This window comes from Dendroctonus ponderosae, unplaced genomic scaffold, assembly GCF_020466585.1.
Source record: "Dendroctonus ponderosae isolate FM_Combo_2020 unplaced genomic scaffold, Dpon_F_20191213v2 Dpon_F_20191213_1, whole genome shotgun sequence".
NCBI classification, from domain to species: Eukaryota; Metazoa; Arthropoda; class Insecta; order Coleoptera; family Curculionidae; genus Dendroctonus; species Dendroctonus ponderosae.
The window spans coordinates 28,816,631-28,837,073 of record NW_026017110.1 but is presented as its reverse complement, the minus strand read 5'-3'; the positions used below and the strand labels follow the sequence as shown (position 1 = coordinate 28,837,073).

At 35.6% G+C, this 20,443-nt stretch overlaps 1 protein-coding gene across 2 annotated transcripts; it reads left to right on the top strand.

The window, feature by feature from the left end:
• The first annotated feature begins 9,520 nt into the window (after positions 1 to 9,520).
• On the top strand, positions 9,521 to 15,805 carry LOC109533549 (odorant receptor 49b). Of its 2 annotated transcripts, XM_019898888.2 has the most exons (4): positions 9,521 to 9,616; positions 9,693 to 9,794; positions 15,259 to 15,414; positions 15,470 to 15,805. In XM_019898888.2, the coding sequence occupies exons 1-4, from the start codon at positions 9,611 to 9,613 to the stop codon at positions 15,521 to 15,523; spliced, it is 318 nt and encodes a 105-aa protein (XP_019754447.2). In that variant the 5' UTR covers positions 9,521 to 9,610; the 3' UTR covers positions 15,524 to 15,805. The 2 variants fall into 2 exon arrangements, with proteins under 2 accessions (XP_019754447.2, XP_048516676.1); XM_048660719.1 differs by having other exon boundaries at positions 15,259 to 15,805.
• The last annotated feature ends 4,638 nt before the right edge of the window (positions 15,806 to 20,443 follow it).

Genomic DNA, 20,443 nt, shown 5'->3' with positions numbered 1-20,443 from the left:
ACTCACGCACGTTGTTATAGCTAGGGTTTGTCGGTTTTTGGAGGAAATTATGAAATTACAAAATCGGGTTTTCAGTAGAAAATATCGGTGGTCAATGTATGAATAACACTTAAAAAAAAATTTTAAATGACAAATTTAGCCAAATGTACCAGATTGATAAAAATACTGTTGCAAGCGGTTTTGTTCTTGGAATCATAGCAGTCCGATATGATTTCAAAAAACGGTGTGTTTTGTCTATTGGATGAATTAATTTAGATTTTATATCAGTTTGTCGTCTTGTTTCTTTATATACAGTTCATTAATTCAGTGTTCAGTGCCATTGATTGATATTTAATATAGACGGTATTATACAAAATGTAATTAGGCAACATATTTTAATATTATAGAAATATACATTTTTATTTATATTTTTTATATCTTTGTAGTCCTAGATGTCAGACGTGTGGAATTATTTCAAAAAAGTAGAAAAATAAAAAGTCCGCTGTATTTACTGCAATAAAATACTTACTTACAAAGGATCAAGCACAAGCAGTCTACATAATCATTCGAAAACAGTGCACGATAAAATAACCGAGAAAAAATTATCTGATGCCGGCCCGGGTTCGCAAACAAGTACACAGCCCTGTATGCTTAACTTTGTGAAAAGGACTAGTTTAGAAGAAATTGTATCAAAGCTTGCTGCATTGGATAGACTATCTATTAATTGCATAACAAATAGTTCGTTCATACACGAGTCATTGCAGCAACCAAATTATTGCTTACCACTAAACAATTCTAGAGTTATGAATCTTATTTATAAGTTTTATAAAACTATAAAAAGTGAAACTATAAATGAATTAAATTGTATGAAAAATAAAGGGAAAAACTTTGATATAACTATAGACGAATGGACTAGTAAATGATATCGAAGATATTTAAATATTAGCGTACATCAACTCGAAAAAGATTTTAATTTAGGATTAGCTCCGATATCAAGTACTTGCAATGCTAAAACAATGTTAAACCTGGTTTCTGAGAAACTGAAAACTCTTAATCTTGATTTATCAACTGATAGCATCAACAAATGATGGTGCTGCTGTTATGAAAAAACTTGGTCACATATCACAAGCGATTAATCAACTGTGTTATTCACATGCCATACACTTAGCAGTTACTGATATATTATATAATAAAAATAACAGTCCATTGGAAACAGATTTAAATCCTGCAAGTGAGGACTCTGATAATGACTTTAAATAACTAGATTCTCTTGACATAAACAATTATAAATGACCTGTTCCTGAATTATTGGATGATTATAAAAATATTATTTCTAAATAAAGAAAAATTTGCAAATCGTTTAGAAAATCCCCTGTCAAAAATAGCATTCTTCAGAATCACATGAAACGGAAATACGAGAAAGAATATAATCTTATTCTTGACTGTAAAACAAGATGGAATAGTTTAGAGGACATGTTAGAAAGATTTGTACAGCTAAAAGAATGTGTTGTTTTAACTCTGAATGACCTTAATGCTTCTCATATGTGGAATGAAGATGAAGAAGAATATTACAAAGTTGTAGAACTCGTTAAAGTTTTAGGTCCGATAAAATTAGTAGCCGAAGCTTTAGCTAGATAAGACGCAAATTTTTTTAACAAGTGAAGGTATATTTGAATTTTTGCTGGGTGAAGTACAAAATTTGAAATCCGAAATTATTACATGCTATAAATGCACGGATTGAAGAATTATTTACAAAATTATCAAACTGTTTTAACGGAATCTTCTAATAAATTCCTCCTATTAGCAACGAAAAGTGACATTATTAAGTTATCCGGACAAATATTATCAAGATTCCATAAAGATTACCCTATAGGGGTGTGATAAACTATAAGAATGTGATATTCAAAAACGTGATGAAAGCAATATTCAAGAGCCAGACAATGTTTTATTGAAAAGTGTTAGGGAAGTGGCTATTAATAAATATTCAAAGAAACGGGAAGAAGTGACTTCCTCTACTCAAACTCTAAGAAACACACAAAAATTTAGAATTATTATATCAGGCTTTAAAAACGATTAAGCCTAGTTCGGTTGCAAGTGAGAGGGTATTTTCTATTTCGGGAAATTTTGTGAATAAATTAAGGATACGGCTAAATAGCAAATCGATAGACGTCCGGTTTTCTGAAATCATATTTCATTGAACAAAAAATTAAATAGAATATTTAAATTTGTAGTAAAATTGCCCGGAATAAAAAATACTCGAGCCTTTGCTTAATTGTCTTTAAAAGTAAAATTGATTTTAATAAGTATGTGTGCATAAAGTTTATTTACTCTTCTCTGTCTGCTTTGATTATAATTTACGTTATATAATACACCGTTATATATTTTCTAATTGTTTTTAATAAGTATCCATCTGTATCTAAACATTGTTTAAAAAAAAATAATGGTTATTATAAAAATATGAAAATATATTGTTTTTATTTATTCGAACTTTTTGCTGAATAACTCGTTTCACTCTCATAAAAATATTAACCTTCTTATATGTGAAAATTATGAATAAACAACGAATAATTGTATTTAAAGTTATTTAATCCTGGTAAACTATTATTTCTTTGTCCTACTAAATTACATAAAAAAATTTTACTATCAATAAAATTGAACAGTCATAATTTCAGTCAAAAACTGCTTTTAATCACTCTAAATTTCTTTATGAAAATTAGAAACCAGTTAAAACCGGTTTTATGGAAAAATTACTATTCGAAAACCGGTTTTCTAATATGTCGATTTTTGTATAAACCCTAGTTATAACTGAATCGACTTACCAATTCTCTATCCAGTAATATAAAAACGAAATCTGTGGCTGAAATGGTCCTTGAGCAACGTCAAATAACGTGGGTGGTGTTTGGGGACGGTGAAGTGCCCAATCAGGTGGAGCAACTTTATTGGACTGCATTAAATTTATTTATCTCCACATGCGCACTGGAGGCTTTATGGTCGGTTGAATTAACACAGAAAATTTCTAATAAAAAATATATATTTGAAGGACCCGTTTGGTTTGTGAAAAACACACTTATTTTATCGTATAAAACACAAATGAGATTTGTAAGCAACTATTTTCGAGAGAACGAAAGGGGAGCGAAAATTGATTCTTACGGTGGTTCGTTTTCTTCTCTTTTTTGTAGAAGGGTACTTTTTACGCCCTACATCCGCAATGTTGCCGACGTGCCGTTGGCATGCAGTGTTCAAGGGATTTATATTGTTTGAGGTTTCTCAAACAGTGGGTTCATGTTTCAGTCAATCTATCAACAAAAAAAAACAGGTAAAACCAAAACTATTTACTTTTTTAACAAAAAACATAAAACTGGGTCCCATATTTGCATATCTGAAACGGTTCTTTAGAGACAAGCCTCAGATGAGCTTAATGGAAAAATCCAATGCCTCCCAAAGTTTAAAAATTTACCACAAAAGAACCTACCAGTCAGTTGATCAATATGGGGCTAAAAGCTCTACATGTACAGGGCAATCAGGGGCAAAGTAATGCTAAGCTTACCGAAAGCTGCGTAGTGCCACTTGAAAAGAAAGAAGAAAATGTATTTAAAATAGCAGGAAATCTGTCCAAAGCCAAACTTATTTAATATCAGCGAAGTATCGAGACAAAAATATAAAGAATCCATAAGACTTCAGTTGCTTGTCAAAAAACTAAACTTAGTTCAAGCTAAAAGATATATACTCCATACACTTTCACAAACTACCGTACTTGCCCTAAGTGCCACAATAATTCTATATTTCCCATCGAACAACGCGATACACATGGCACTGTCGGTAGCAAACTGACGATTCATACCTACACCCTAAAAAAAAACGACACCGAAGTACAGAATAAACATGATTAGAAAATCATTCGCTTGTTCGCCCTTTTGATGATTCATTGCGTTGCTCTTGCTCGGCGGTTCGATTTCAGTTTGTCTAATGGTGACATTTTTGTAGAAAGTGTTCGCATTACAATATTTCTATATATACAAAGGCAAATTTCAGGTTTCAACTTAACGAAAGTCAACCACAATTGTAACGATAGGTGGTTGACTTACTCTGATGACCTCTGTGTTTATATCTTCTGTCCATAACCATTGTACGTGATATATTTTGTACTGTTTTATTATATTTTTTAATTTTTTACCATTGTTGACTGTACTGTACGTACTTTATGTTGTAGTATTTTGTTTTGTTTTTTTTGCTTGCTTTGTCCATAAAATTTGTGAATTTTTCGGTGGCAATTAAGCATATTTTGATTTGATTTGAATTAAACGAAAAACGCTCCAACCGTCGATCTTTCCTAATTTAATTTAACATTAAGAGCTATTTATACGTGTCGGAATTTCACTCAGATGCAGTGATTAATGCACAACGCCAAAACTGAAACTAATAACCGAATTAATTTTGGTTTTAAAAAAATATTGACTAAACAAAGAAACCGCAAAGAAACCGCTCAAAAATGAAACTGTTGCTCAATTTCTGAGCTATGAAAAAAACAACGAAATTTCAACTAGTTCGAAATGTCCTTTAAAAGTTCTAATTTCAAGCATTTCAATTCGAAGTGCTGCGCATTGAGACGCGATTACTTAACTCACCAACTCACAGCGACATCAACACAAAAGAGCATCTCAACTCAATACAGTGTTGCCCAAGCCTATTACAAGTGAATGAAATTTTTATTGATCTCTCATGTTTGGCGCTTGCACTAGCGCTTAACTTTCAAACTAGTTCTTTATCATTTTTTCGTTAGAGTTTCTGTAATGTTCAGATGGAAAACCATTTCTTAAAATTCCTTCCAAGTAAGACTTTCAAGTACAGAGGAATATAAAACCATACTTCTATCAAGAAAATGGCTGGAAATTAGAAGCAAATTGATAGGATAATTTTGTTTCTTATGGCTAAGACTGACGAGGTTCTTGGAAAACGACGCCCACAATATTTTCAAGCTGTGTCATACTCTTGTCTTTATGCTTGGAAACTCATTTTCCAGATTTAATCCATTTTTTGAGCTTGTCTGAGTGCTTCAGCTTTAAACTTGCTTGCTCTCAGAAAATTTAATTCTTGTTATAAGCAGTGATGCCAGATTGGCAAAATTAAAATCCCCAGATGGTAACTTAAAAGTTCCCAGTTTTCCTTAGATTTTCCAAAAAAATAAAAAATAAGAATGTTGAGGTTTCTTGGTGACCGTGAAGAAAATTAGTGATAGATGTTGCTTTCTTTATATTGGGTTAATCGGTCAATAGATAGTAGCAGAAAAATAAAACTGCTGTTTTACTTGGGCCAACGTGTCGGATTTATTTAAGGCTTAATCGAGGCTAATGATCCAGTGCATTTCCACAGGTTGTTATATGGTGGAAATGCACTAAATCATTGGTGAGGGGCCCTAGTTATGATTGTCCTGCCAAATATTGTTTTTATAACCTTTGCAACTTTGAACTTTTTCGCTGTTTTATCTTGTGTTACCGTTAAATAGATGTATTTGTTTGTCCTTTCTCTTTAATGGTCAATTTGACGGTGATTTCGGTTCCGTCCGAATTTTATATTTTTGAAAAGTAACTTTTATTCAATTTTAAGACAAGCCACTCTGTTACTTTTTAGAGCCCCGATGATGGCTTAAATAAAGCCGAAACGTTGGCCCAAGGAAAATAGTCGTTTCTTCTCTGCCACTATCTATTGACCGATCAACCCAATATAAAGAAAGCAACTCCTATTATTGGTTATTGGAAACAGCATATTACGAAATTTAAAAAATGTGAGTCATAATTTAGTTCAATTTGTATTCTTCTTATTTATTCTTTTAAATTCAATCTTTAATTTAGCTCTAGTTGTAGCCATCTGTAGTCCGATATATTAATATTTTCTACCCATAATTAATATTTTTTGAAGACAAACGAAAAATTAAAAAAATCCCTAGATAATTATGACGAATCCATTTTTCCTTTTGCCTGAGAAAGATCCCTAGAACTAGGGAAAATTCCCTAGTATGGCATCACTGGTTATAAGCAGAACCGATAAAATCGTGAAAAAAAAAGAAAAATCATTCTCATGCCACATGATTGGAACAAACTGCATTCTTTGAGCTCAGACTGATTTATATTGAGGTGATCACTTGATAATGGTCCTTAACTGCTAAATAAAACGTACAACTGACGGTCTGAACAATTGACAAATCTGAACAAAGCCTCAAAAAAAAACAGTGTTTTAAGAACATGAATAAAAGTGCAGATAGAGGAAGAAATCTCAAACTTACACATTAAAGTATGAAAAAAATCCACATCTAATTCTAACAACCGGAAAAAGGGTAAAAATGTGTATTTTTGTACCAGGAGCGGTTAAAGCCAATGTCTTCCTAATGTACAAAATGAACATTTCGTCAACAGATTTATTCATATTTAGCAATCAAGATCGAAAACTTTAATTTTTTAATTTCTTTAATTAAACAATCAAAGATAAAGGAGGTATTAAGAAACACATTTTTTCAGGATCTGGATTTTAATGACTGGCAATCCTCTACATTATGGTTAAAGAGAAAATTACAAAATAAGAACTTTCTCAATTAATTGGTTGGACATCTGGCCATATTTTCAAACCGGACTAATTTTTTTTGTAATTACAGCCTTTTTCTAAATGCGTCTGTACTTATCGAACCAAACCGACAATTTTCCTGGAAAAAAGAGCTAATCATCCAATTAACTTTCCGAAGCCGAAAACAACAAACATTGCGACCCGGTAGTTAAACATTTGAAACCCTTCACAGAAGGCACCAGAATGAGGCTAATGGCTATTGCAGAAGTTTTCCTCAAGCTTTGGGGCTTATGGCCAATGACCAGCATAAATCCTTTCCGGAAAATATTATACTTGCATTATAAAGTGGTCGTTATTGGATGGTACACGGCGTTTAATTGCTGCTATCTGGTCGGATCTCTCAGGTACAAAACTAGAGGAGTTTAATGCAGAACGTTAAGCAGCTGGTTGCTTTTTCAGGCTGATAGCTAATAATGAACCATCTGAAAGGATCAGCAAATGTCTTTCCGTATTGCTATCCATCGGTCTGCTTCTAGTAAAAGGTCTGCTCTACCTCAAAAACCACATTTCCCAATTGTGCATCAAAGTTACAGAGTCGGAGGTAACATACAGCGACTCCTTGGACTCCAAAATCAAAGAAGCATATAAACGGACAGAACTCGGCAACAATCACTTGAACTATTACATTCTCGGATCGACGTTTAGCACCCTGATAGCTTATGCAGGAGTGTCGTGTATCGAAGTCTACAATACTGGACCGGATTATTGGAAGATGGACAACGTGTCTTTTATGCACGAAATCTATCTACCAATCGATAAGCTGAAGTGGCGCTGGTGGATTATGGTAGCTAACATAGCGACGGCTTGCGAAAGCGTTGTGGTTAACATAGCTGTGCAGAGCAGCTACTGTGCTTTGGTCATGTTTGGGTCGCTTCGACTGGAGGTTCTTCGAATCCGGTTGAAGAAGTTTCATAAATCATCTTGCAATGTAGCAGATATGAAGGGATTTGTGATTGAGCACATAGATTCCATAAGGTACATATTTCATTGTTCTTCATTTCATTGGGCCGAAGGGTTAATGGAGCTCATTTGGAGAGTGGAGAAGAAATTTTATATCCATGAGTTTTCACTTGTTCTTAGGTTCGAGTTAGTTGATTATGATGATTACACTGATGGACAAAATTAGCGCCCACCTATACATTTTCAAATAAACCTTTTTTTTCTCCCACGTGGGCTCGTAAATAAAGTAATGATGGTAACATTTTACATTACGGATTGTTTTTGGTCCCTTTCTATTCATTCTAATGCAAGTTTATTCTTGTTTTGTGTCAGTTGCAATTTCATATCATTGTTTTCAGCAAGTGTGGTACTGTTCAATTACTGTTCGATTCAATTTTCTTGCGTTTTTCCTAACTTGTGTGTGTAACTAAAGTGTATTAGCATTGAAATGTCTCCAGGCAGAAATGTAAGTGAGTTTGATGCGATCAAAGTTGTCACCTTGTTGGAAGAAGGGTATTCCCAACGTGAGGTCGCCCGAAGGTTGGGTGTTCATCACACCACCAGTGGTCGATACTTCAGGGTTTCAGGGAAACAGGTTGTCATGCTAGACGACCAGGGCAAGACCGACCAAGATCCACAAACCATGGGGGCGATCGTCTTATACGACTGCAAGCTTTAAGAAAACAGTCTATTACCGGAAATGAGATACAAAATCGAATTCAAAATGCCCAAAATGTCTCAATTTCTTCCCAAATGATAAAAAGAAGGTTCGATCAATCCGGATTGAGTGCAAAACATCCCGTGAAAGGTCTCTCTTATCCATGACCCACAAGCAAGCTAGGCCTGAGTTTGCTCGAGAACACGTGGACTGGGATTTAGACGACTGAAAGTCTTGTTTACTGTTGAAGTTAGAGTGGGTTTAAAATCTTCGGATGGGCGATCTTTTATTTGGAGAAGACCAGGAGAAAGATACAGCCATGCATGTACGGTTCCCCAACTGGCTTTCCGTGGTGGCTCAATAATGTTTAGGGCTGGCATTTCTTTGGAGGCCCGTACGAATCTTGTGGTGATCCGAGGAAGATCATTATCTTCCCAGATGTACGTTCAAGACATTTTAAAAAACGATGTCACACCTTTCGCACCTCACATAGGCGACAATTTATTGTTTATGGATGATACAGACCGCACCGAGGTCTGATCGTGCGCGACTATCTTAGCAGCTTATTTCGGACCTTAACGTGATTCAACATGTTTGGGATCAGCTCAAACGACGTATTCGACGACGAGATCCTACTCCTGAGTACTGAGGACTCGCGGTGCTTCAACAATGGCACAACAGACCCCAAGAATTAATTACAAACCTTTTTCATGGCACTCCAAGACGTTTGAGGGACATAATTTGAGCTAGAGGATGCAATACACGCTATTGAATCGGTTAAAGACGGAAACTTTTCCAGAATTTTTAAATTTATTTTTCATAATTTTTTTCCAAAAAACTGATAAACTAGTGATTCATGTTTTGTGTTAATTTTTCTTTCAAAAACATTCCCATATTAATTTGAAAAACTATAATTTTAATTTTGATAAAAGTGTGTAGAGTTTTTTCTTTGAAATTTATAGATGGTGCGCTTATTGTGTCCATCAGTGTATGTGTTTTCCTCTTGCTTATTTTTGCCTTGTCATTTATTTTTCCGTTTCGTGGATTTTACTATAATCAAATTCAACATACACTTCTGCAACCGTCTCTCCTTGATACTTTCGTTTCAATAATCATACGGCTTCTAACTTTTTTAATTAGTTTTAGTAGTTTCACTTTTCTTCTTCTTCTGACCTCCTCAATTTCCGACCATATATCCAATCTGACTGCATGAGCTACTTCACTTTCTCCATTGTACCTTCACACTCTCACTCCGTTTCTTCCTCCATTCTTCCAACACCAGAGTTTGGCTTTATAAGTTCTTCAACATCTCTTATTTTTTGCAGATACATTGATGATCTAAACGAAGCAACTAAATCCATTCTGTTCATTACGTTCCTACTGAATTCCATTAAAGTCGCCAGTGTGCTTTTCCCATTAATGGCGGTAAGTGACTGTTAAACTCAAAGTGGTTAGACATGCAAGATCACATGTAGTTCGTGAACCTTGGGGTAATTTTCAGGTAAAATCCCTCTCAGCGCTGGCTTTTCCTGCCATCTTCTCCTCCATGTTGGTTGCGGAGGTATTCTATCTGGGTTGGATATGTAATGAGGTCAAAGAACAGGTGAGTTTCTATGTGAAGTGGCTTACTTGTTATACGACTAACGATTTTCGATATTCATATGAAGATTTCGATTTTCGCGGATATCGACAGAGACTACAAGACCTGACGCGTATTCCGAACCGGATCGAGAGTGTCGAAGCTCTAGAGCTTGCAGTAAAAAATCGGACAGAGAATATACAACGGTCACAGCAAGCTCTGGCCAAAAAAGTTCCAAATAGGCCGCAACAACCTTCCTGGTGAAATCCTGGACGTGATTGAGGCGAAAAATTGAATCAACAAGGGTTGGATTGGAGCGAAGGGCAGCAGATGTTGCGGAGAGACATACAGTCGAGAAAAGAAACTGTCGAGAAGCCTCCGAAAAGGCTACTAGCAAGTCCCGGCACTTGAAAAAGAGGGGCGGAGTTACATTAACAAAAGTGACACGAGCGAACTGCTCGCCGACTTTTTGGCAAAAGGACCCAAAGTGCAACCAGCCACTCAGGATGACAAAAATCGTAAGACAGACTGCGGTTTTCGTAGAATGGAAGTATCCTATACCACCCTCGATTATGCATTCCTATATAACAACCCTGTCGGAGATTAAGTCGGGACTTCGCTGTCTCCCTAGCCGAAAAGCCGCAGGGCCAGACGACATGCCCTATTTGGTAAAACAGTGTTCCGAAACTGGTTCGGTGAGTAATAGAAAAAGAAACGACCTACGACTGATGAATGAAGGAGCCTAACAACTCCTTGCGGACAGTAGCAGAACAGACAGCAATATCACACGAGACTAAGAAAAGCACTGAAAATGCATAAACTCCATCCATACAAAGTGCAGATATTTCAAGAACTCTATGACGATGATTTTGATAGACGAGTAGAGTTTAGAGTTTTGTGAATCCATGAGTATCTCTAATATTCTGCCGAATATCTATTTCAGCAAATGAATGTTCATTTTTCTAAATGGAAATGTTAACAGACAAAATTTTCGATATTGGAGTGACGACAACCCGCATATTCTTCGAGGCGGACAAACACCATATCCTGAAAAAGTTAATGTTTGGGCTGGTGTTCTTGGAAATGCCATGATTGTTTCATTATTTATAGAAGGAAATATGACTGGTGATCTGTACGTTAAGATGCTTGAAGAGACTATTGACCCTCTTATCACGGATGAGCTAGAAACTCAAATTGATGCAGAAGGTAATTCAATTTAGAGGATGATTGGTTAACATTCCAGCAGCACCTCATTATTTTCTTCCGGTCCGACAATGGTTAAACGAGAGATTCTCGAATTGCAGCAACTCGATTGGTAGAAGGCGACCAATTGAATGGCCTCCAAGATCACCGGATTGAACACCCTTAGACTTCTTTCTTTGAGGACATCTTAGGTCCATTGTTTATGTAACACAACCTGCTGATATTGAAGATCGAAAAGGCGAAATGCAGCAGAATGACAGTCAATAGCTCGTGAAGTTTTCCGAAATGTTAGGGAGAATTTAGAAAAAAAAATGAGCTGCTATGGGAGCCTACGATAAAGTATCTATACAAAAATAGATTACAACAAAAAATCTAATAAAACCCGATTTTAAATAATAACGACACTAATGTAGTTTGGGAAAGAATCAAGAATAATATCAAGAATTCAACAAGGGAGGCACTTGGAGAATGAACCAGAAAAGTGAGAAAAGTAATGAACCACAAGGAACCACGGTTCCGCCCAGAATTCAAGGGACAGTGTAAAGAAAAAAGAAAAGCCTACCTAAAATATTGTAGAATGTGAACGCCAGAATCATTTAATGAATATAAGCAAGTTAAGAGCAAAACTAAAGAATTAATGAGAAAAATAAAAAACGATCACTGGGAAATGTTCTTCAAACGCCTGGATGGTGATTTCGACGGGCTTCAGGGCTTCAAAAGCAGATATGGCGGTTCATAAAATCGCTCATAAGGGAGGTCAATAAACTGCTAGAACCAACCCACATAAAAAAGGAAGAGTGAATCAGATATTTAACCGATCTCTATAAAACGACAAACCGTCACCAGAAATAACTATTAACTAAGATGCCACAATCAATACATCCGACGTAGAAAACGCACTACACAAACTAAGAAACAGAAAAAGCGCAGGGCAATACGCTATACAAAATGAATTGCTCAAATACGGTGGGCAAAGACCAACAGAAGAATTAACAACTTTAATACAGAAAATTATATTTCAACGCAAAATCCCAGATGCATGCCAAACCAGCACTACTGTGCTAATGTTCAAAAAAGGGGACAAGAGGATACCATCTAATTATAGAGGAATAAACCTTTTAAGCACTGCTCTAAAACTAGCATCTAAAGTAATTACAAACAAAATCAACAATCTTACATCGTTGGCGGACGAACAACAGGGATTCAGATCGGGAAGATCTTGCAAAGACGCCGTGTTCGTATTAAGACAAATAGTCGAGAAATCGATCGATTCCAACAAGCCAGCGTTTATGTTTCGTTGATCCAAATAGAGCATTTGACCGTGTCCAGCTGAAAGACGTCCTGCATCTCCTTTACTACAGGCAAATCCCACACAATCTCATTAAAACCATAGAGAACATATATATAAACAATAATATACGAGCCCAGATAGAAAGAGACCTCACAGATCCAATACCAGCGGGTAGCGGTATTCGTCAGGGAGACTCCCTGACTCGTTTGACCTTTTCAATTTAATAATGGAAAAAATTGTTCGAAGGCTAAAGGGGTGCAAAATGGGGATGCAGAAATCAAAATAGTGTGTTATGCTGACGATGCCGCTCTCGTTGCAGAAAGTGAAGATGACTTACAAAGGTTATTACACTTATTCAACCTAACAACAACCAAGGCTCTAAATATGGAAATATCACCGACCAAAACAAAGTCTTTAACATCAAAAACCCCTCTAAGATGCACCTGGATCCTGGAACTTGGCAGTAGAGTAATCGGGCAGAAAATAAAATTTAACTACCGTGGCGTGGAACTTTACGACTTTGGGGATACTGAGGCAGAAGTGAGAGATCAAACAACAAAAGCAATTAGAACAGCTGGCTATCGGAATGCCATATGGTGCAATAAGAGTATGGGAACGGACACTAAATCGAGGATCTGCAAAACCGTCGTGAGGTCGGTGATGAAAAATACAGCAGAAACCAGGCCAGAAACATCGAAAACCAAAATACTCCTAGAGGCAGCTGAGATGAAAATACTCCGTAGAATTACCGGAAAGATACTGCTGGATAAAGAGGGAAGCGAGGATATCAGAACATCATGTAATGTCAAGAACATCAATGAATGGGTAGCAAACAGGAAGAAAGAATGGAATGAGCACATAAGCAGGATGGACCATCACAGACTTGTGAGAATCGCTTGCGTCCCCATTGGGATGAAGAGACGTTGGGCGCCCCAGGAAACGATGGAGCGACAACCTCACGCAAGTGAACGATAATTGAACAGGGATTCGCCTAAAATCAAGAATGAAGAAAAAGAAGAAGTTGGAAAACATACTTTATTATTGTTTACAGGAAAGAAGCGCGTAAATAGATCCCATGTGTTTACTGTGGGGACTTCATTGCAAAAGTTGGAAGAGAGCGAGTGTACAAACCAAAAATTGGCATAGGGACACAGCCTGCACAACATCAGTAATGACAATGGTATGAGGCTCATCCAACTAGAGGCTAGCAATAGCTTGCTAGTCAAGTCTACAATGCTTGAACACAAGGACATTCACAAACAGATGTGGGTATCAAATGAAATGAAATGAAAAGATGCGAGACATGCAAGCAACTTCCTTGATGTACGGAGCTTGAGAGGTGCAGATGCGGACTCGAATCACATCGTAGTAAGAGCAAAGGTGAGAATGCGCATCTCTAGGCGCAAAAATAAAAGCGCGGAAAGATCAAATAAGTAGAAAGTATGTAAACTAAAAAACGAATTCCAAAAACAAATATTGGAAAGCCTTCCAGAAGCCTATGAAGATGAGAACGTAAATGAGATCTGGGGTACAATAGAGCGATCAATATCTAATACTGACAAGGAAATACTGGGTTCAACACAAAAGAAGAAGCATACAAACTGGTTCAACGACGCGGTCGGAGGATACACAACAGATTGCATAAAATATGGAGGTGAAGGTCTGCATCGGCATATACACCAGCTAATTACTACAATCTGGAAAAAGGAAGAAATGCTGACTGATTGGAAGAAACGTTTAATAATCCCCATCCACAAGAAGGGGGATAAAATGAAGTGTGCCAATTACAGGGGTATCTCATTGATAAACGCGTCATATAAGATACAAAAAAGAGATACAAGAGATAGAAAAAAAAACAGGTCTACAGTCGACCAAATATTCACTCATCGACAAATTCTCAAAAAGTGCTGGGAGTTCAATCAAAAGTTGCACCATATATTTATCGACTCTAAACAAGCCTACGACAGTATCTTGCGAGTAGAACTGTAGCAGGCAATGGCGGAACTATCAATCCCACAAAAGCTAATTAAACTTAAATTATTTTGATTAAAATCAAACCCAAATGTGTGTAAATGGATCCAAAAGCAGAGTTACAATTGGAAGCCCTGTCTCAAGCGCATTCGACATAAACAAAGGGCTGAAACAATGAGACGTACTAACTCAGCTGTTCTTCAATATAAAAACCCAGGAGTAGCGCGATTACGCAGAACTGTCAGAAATCCAGGGTGAAAAGTGCGTACTTTTAAACAGAGGAACAGCCACTTTTCTACTTAGAGCAGTTATGAAGAAATTAATTTTTTGCATTCGGTCTGCCGGAAGTGGCGGTCGCAGTCACAGTTGCACTCGAATGTCGAAAAATTTGCCAGAAAATCAGGAAAAAATACAATGGCGCAGAACTTTCAGAAATCGATTGAAAAAAGTGCGCTCTATTAAATGCTGTAACAGGCATCTTTCTATTGAAAGCAGTTCTAAATCAATAAATCATTTACAGTCAGTATATTTTGAGTTGGCGCTCAGTCACAGCTGCACCCGAATGTCGAAAAATTTGGCAAAAAATCAGAAAAAAATGCAATCGCGCAGAACTTTCAGAAATCGATAGAGAAAAGTGGGCTCTATTAAATGCTGCTACAAGCATTTTTTTATTGAAAGTAGTTCGAAGTAAATCTACTGGCCTAGGCCATCTACTGACTGAGGCTGACATGATGAAGATAAACAGTCAAAGCAAAAGGGGTTTTTGACTTCCCTTCAGGAAGACCTTTTTTCCTTATTGAATGCCCCTCGAGTGAAACCAAAACCGCCACTTCAAGATTATCTCTTGACGTCGTCCTGCGTATGGTAATGGACGACTTAGCCCGCCTATTTAGATATTAGGCAAAGGAAGTTGTTATCTTGTTTGTGTCTATACCAACGTGAATGTTTAATAAATGTTTATCTATCTCTTTATTTGTATGCGGTTAAAACATCTTTTCTAATGAGTCAACCCTCTGATTGCAGAGTTTGAAAATATCGACAGATGCCTACAAGATTCTGTGGTACAACGAGGACAAAGGCGTGGCAGTTTTACTGCAAATGATGATAATGCGGGCGCAAAAGCCTTTGACTATGCAAATGGGTCCTTTTGGCCCCATGATTACCGACACCATCCTATCGGTGATTTTCTCAATTTTGCACTATCACTTACTAACAGATTTTGTAATGTTTCCAGACGATGAAAGCCGCTTATTCCTACACCACTTTAATGCTCAACGCCCGAGAATGAAATGGAATGGAATTACACGCTCGCACATAATCCTACGGTTATTATTATGAAATGCAAATTTGCAGCCGTTTACTAGTTAAACCACGTCTACGACCTGCTTCTCATTTTGATTGTGCGCCTGATTTATAAGAGTTTTCACCATCAAAACTTCTTTATTAAGCAATAAAGGACCCTCGCCAGCATAAACACCACAAATCGCTTAGTTTTGTCGTATAATTCTACATTAAGTGCGTCTTTTTCAGTCACACAGAATGAGGGCATGTTTTCCTGCATTAAGTACAATTGGACCAACATTCCCTTGTTCCACTAAACAGTAAATTTATGCATTTGCGAGGCTTTTAACCATTTTTATTATTATTACCATATTAGTCCAAAGCAACAACATTCATAAAACTATTCATTAGGAAAAGAAAACAATAACATTCATGTATGTGTGCATAACCTTAGTAGCAAAAAACGTTTATGAATTCCAAACATAGACACGCATAAACAAACACACGCCGGATACGCGTGATCACCAACAGTGAAAGTATGAGACCAGGGAGGCACTGGGAAAAATTAGCCCAATTCTGGATTCTAGATAACTCTTGATTCTCTAATTTGAAATGACGCATTCCACCCAAGGAGAGGACGACGTTTTATTGCGGTAAAAAATAAATATTCAATTCAAGTTTACAGGCGAAATTGTTCGAAATCAAATTGACTTCATCTTTCTAGACTTGTAAAATGAAGAATAGAAGTAGAGGAACTGACAAACCTCAAAAGAAGTGAATAAACTGTAGGTAGAAATTGAGCTGATTGCAAATCTGACACCGGAATAAAAGTTATGCTTTAAGAATTATAATAATAAAGAGAACATATTTTTATTGAGAGTTAAAAGCTATAACAAATATGGGCTCCTTTAAAGCCAAAGGAGCAAAAGAAAATGTAAAAAACATTCCATGAAAAGTTGTGATGAATGAAATATGAATTTTTACAACTTTACATATGAACTGTAACCAAAGACTTAAGAAATACCTAAAAAGTACCAAAAATCCTGAGAAGAAACCAATCTAAATTGACCATTTGATTATTAATAGACAAAAATGGACTTTAAAGAGCAACAGCCTGTTTTAGTGCGCCGATCACAAACATTCGTCTTGCCAACATTATAATAACACTGAAAATACGGAAGAAGAAAACAAAGTTCAAAGAAAAACAAAAATGTTGAATCAATTGCACGAACAAAACAAATTATTGCAGGTACTGCAACAGATTCAACAACTCTGGGAACGAAATGAAGCCAGCAGAAATAAAAGTAGGTGAAAGATTTGTTGGAAGAATGAAGCAAAATTGAAAAAGATTCGAATGCAATAAAATAATAGAGAGAAATACAAGGAATGGAAAAAATGAAATGAATAAAATAATGTCAGGAAATTGAAAGGTTGAACGAGGAAAAACAACACAGAAAAACTAAACAGGAAACTAAAATAATATACTGACAACACTTGAAGGAGAGCACAAATAGTGGTAACAAATTGACGGGTTGAACTGAAATTATCAGAAGAAGATAAAAGGGAAACACCGAAGAATGAATGAACGATAATAGCGAAAAATTGATGACAATAAGGTGAAACATTAAAAGGAATCAATTAAAAAATCTTATAAAAAATACACAGTTATTAAATTTTGTAGTTTTACAAAAAGCGTGTGACCGAGTCTAACACATGGCATACGCCTAGATTTTCAAGAAAATGTTGGCTTGTTAAACATTTACTTAAAAGCTAAAAATCTTGGTTAGATTGTCTATTTATCTATTTACCCTGACATGTCAAATGCTTAGGTGCAAGATTGTGCCAAAATTTCATGTTTTCTGTCCCGTTTTTGCTCATTTTTCGGAAGCGAAATGAGAAAAAATGCAAATTTTTATATCATTCCAGAGATAACTGAATGGCCTTTTCAGCAAGTGAACCATCGATAAGGAAATGTTGGGAGTTTTCTTCAAAAAGTCTGGATTTCATGAAGTTTTAGATTTGCGTGTTTTTTTTTGACTTGCAAAATCGACTCAAACATGACGCTGCTTTTTTCGAAGTTTTGCAAGTGATTTGAGCCGCAGAATTCTTTTTGGCATCGTTGGATAGAGAACTGAAAATCCGATTCAGTCATAACAACATGAGTGAGGAAATTCGGGCAGTTTTGACCCAGAAAGCGAAATTTAAATATCAGACTCTTAGGAGTACGATTATTCCGAAAATTAATGTTTCCGTCCCGTTTTTGCTCGTTTCTCAGAATCAAAATGACCAAAAACGCTCATTTTTACATAATTTCATAGATAACTAAATGACCTTTTTATAAAGTGAACTATCGATAAGGAAATGTTGGCAGTTTTCACAAAAAGTCTTGATTTCACGACGTTTTAGATTGCGTGTTTTTTTTGAGCTGCAAACTCGACTCAATCACTACGTTGCTTTTTTGGCAGTTTCTCAGGCCCCATTTGTGCCACAGAATTCGTTTTGGCATCATTGGATAGAGCATTGAAACTTGAAATGAGTGCGGAAATTCAAGTGGTTTTGACCCAGAAAGAAAAAGCAAACTAAAAATGCTTCACGATTAGGTCATTAAATATTAAAATAATATCACTTTAACCCGAATAAAGTCATTACAATCATTATGATCTTTGATTTTGCTCGCGTTAAGAGCAAAAACAAGATCAGAGCAAGAACAAGGTGGAACTATGTTTTGCTGCTATAAATTGCTAGTAAACGTACCAACTTTCCATCATTCCTGTTTTTTCAGCAACGCTGAAAAAAATGTGCAATTTAAATAAAGCGTTGTGTTCAATTTATGGAATGTTTGTTTGTTAACATGCCTGAAAGCTTCTTATTGGTTTCTTGAGTTGTTCATTTTTGTTATTTTCCACGTAAGCAAGCATTTAGTCATTCAACCAATGCTTCTGCGACATAAAATGTGTTTTATAAAACATTTTAAATTTAGTTTTAGACAACATATCAAAATAATATATAAACATTTTCTTAAATGTTGAGTGTTTCAAATTCGAGATTTTTGTAAATCATAAGATATACAACGGCGGATAAATTAGGCCAAAGTTGCTGTTTTTATGCTTAAGAAAATGGTGTTTTAAACGTTGGACTAATCCGTTCCAAGAAAATCGACTTTTTTTTAAACTATTTTAATTTTTTTCTGCGTTTATCTCAAAAAAGATTTCTAAATAATTTCCACGTCATTAGAACACTTTTATACTCTCTACTAAAAAAAAGATCTGGAATTCATTTTTTTTATTTTCGCAACAACTCTTTACCAGTTTTGTTCTTTAATTCTGATTCTGCTTGACTTGACCTTCCATCGCCTCCATATTCTCTTCGTTGGATCAGTTTTGGTCTAAAATACTATTTTTCGCATTTTTTCGATTCTTTACCAACTTGACTGGTGGATGCTTCTTCACATTTTGCAGTTTAGATCGTTTTCATTCAGCTTCAAGACACTGTGATTTCTTTCGTCAATTTTTTCCCCTTCAGGATTATTTCAAAGCCTGGCTGATCTTTTCTTTCATCGGTTTCAAACTAATTTTTCTCCAGTTGTTCCCTATTGCTTTCTTCATCTTCATCAAGCTGCAGTCGAAGGTATTCAGTTGATTGGTTTTTTTGCCAATTTTTTTTGGCGATTGCAGTTTGGTATTTGTTGTTTTGTGGCTCGACTAATGGCTGCATTTTGAACGTATTTAGCATCTTCTCCTCTCGATTCCGTATTCTCTCATATACATTTACATTAAAAAAATGGTGTGCGTCACGGGACGCTCGACAGAAGTGATAACGTCATAAATTAATAGAAACCATAAACTATTGAACTTGTTTAACGCATGATGGCAATAATAATTTTATTTTATAATTTTTATAATTTATAAATAGATCACGAATAGGTAAAATTTAATTTAATTTCCTTTTGAAGTAAAATATCTTTTTTATTTGCAACATTTAACATTTTTTAACGAGATGTTGTACATATTGCTCTTCTTGGGTTTGTGTAAACTCTTCTTCTTGAGTTTCTGTATTTCTTATTTGCTTTGTATAATCTTTGACGTTCAGCACTAGTTCGTGGTTGATGAAAGCTACTTTGAGTTGATCTATTACTTAATGCTCTTTTTTTAGCACGAAATCGTTTTTGGAGTTTGGCATTACTTAATACTGTTCGCACTGTAGCATGAATTAACTAATGAGACCGGCGAGAGCCCTTTTTAAAAAACAATTTTATTTCTTTAGATTACAAAAGTTCATAAAATTACTCGTTGACTGCCTACTTCTGACTGACTGGCCTCCGCACATCTCCTTGGTAGTTATTGTCTCCAAACGGACATATGATCTGCTGGCTCATCAGTTTATGGGGATAGGCGGTCAGTTAACTCATGTCTTTGTCACTGCTTTTGTGTATGTTGTTCATGAACGTTTTCTACAACTTGTATCTGAATAGGACTAAAAAATAAATTAATTTTGGTGATTGGAAGACGTTCTATCTGTTTAAAAACGAGACACGACAAGAAACAAGACTAGAACGAGACGGTAAAACGAGGAACAGCTATAGAGACATGATACACTTGACACACTATAAGCATACATAATGTAAACCATCGCGCGTATGTTCAAAAAAAAATTTTAACTGAACTAATCCAATGCTAAAAAAATTAAACTGAATTGCGAAGATTTAATGATAAAGAAATCAAAGGGGATATCTTTCATATTTATTATATATTAATACAAAACAGTAATGATGTTTATCATTTTATGTTAAATATGAAAGATTACAAAATATATATCTAAATATTGATAATTTATTGTTACAAAATAAAATAACAAATAATAGAACATATTATTGCATTAAAAGTTATTAATAATAGTTGTGACACTTTATTTGCACTTAATCTTGAGC

Excerpts from the sequence above, each read along its gene's own strand:
- LOC109533549 (XM_048660719.1), top strand. Across the intron at positions 9,795-15,258 it reads GTAATGAGGTCAAAGAACAG|AGTTTGAAAATATCGACAGA; the intron begins GTGAGTTTCTAT and ends CTCTGATTGCAG.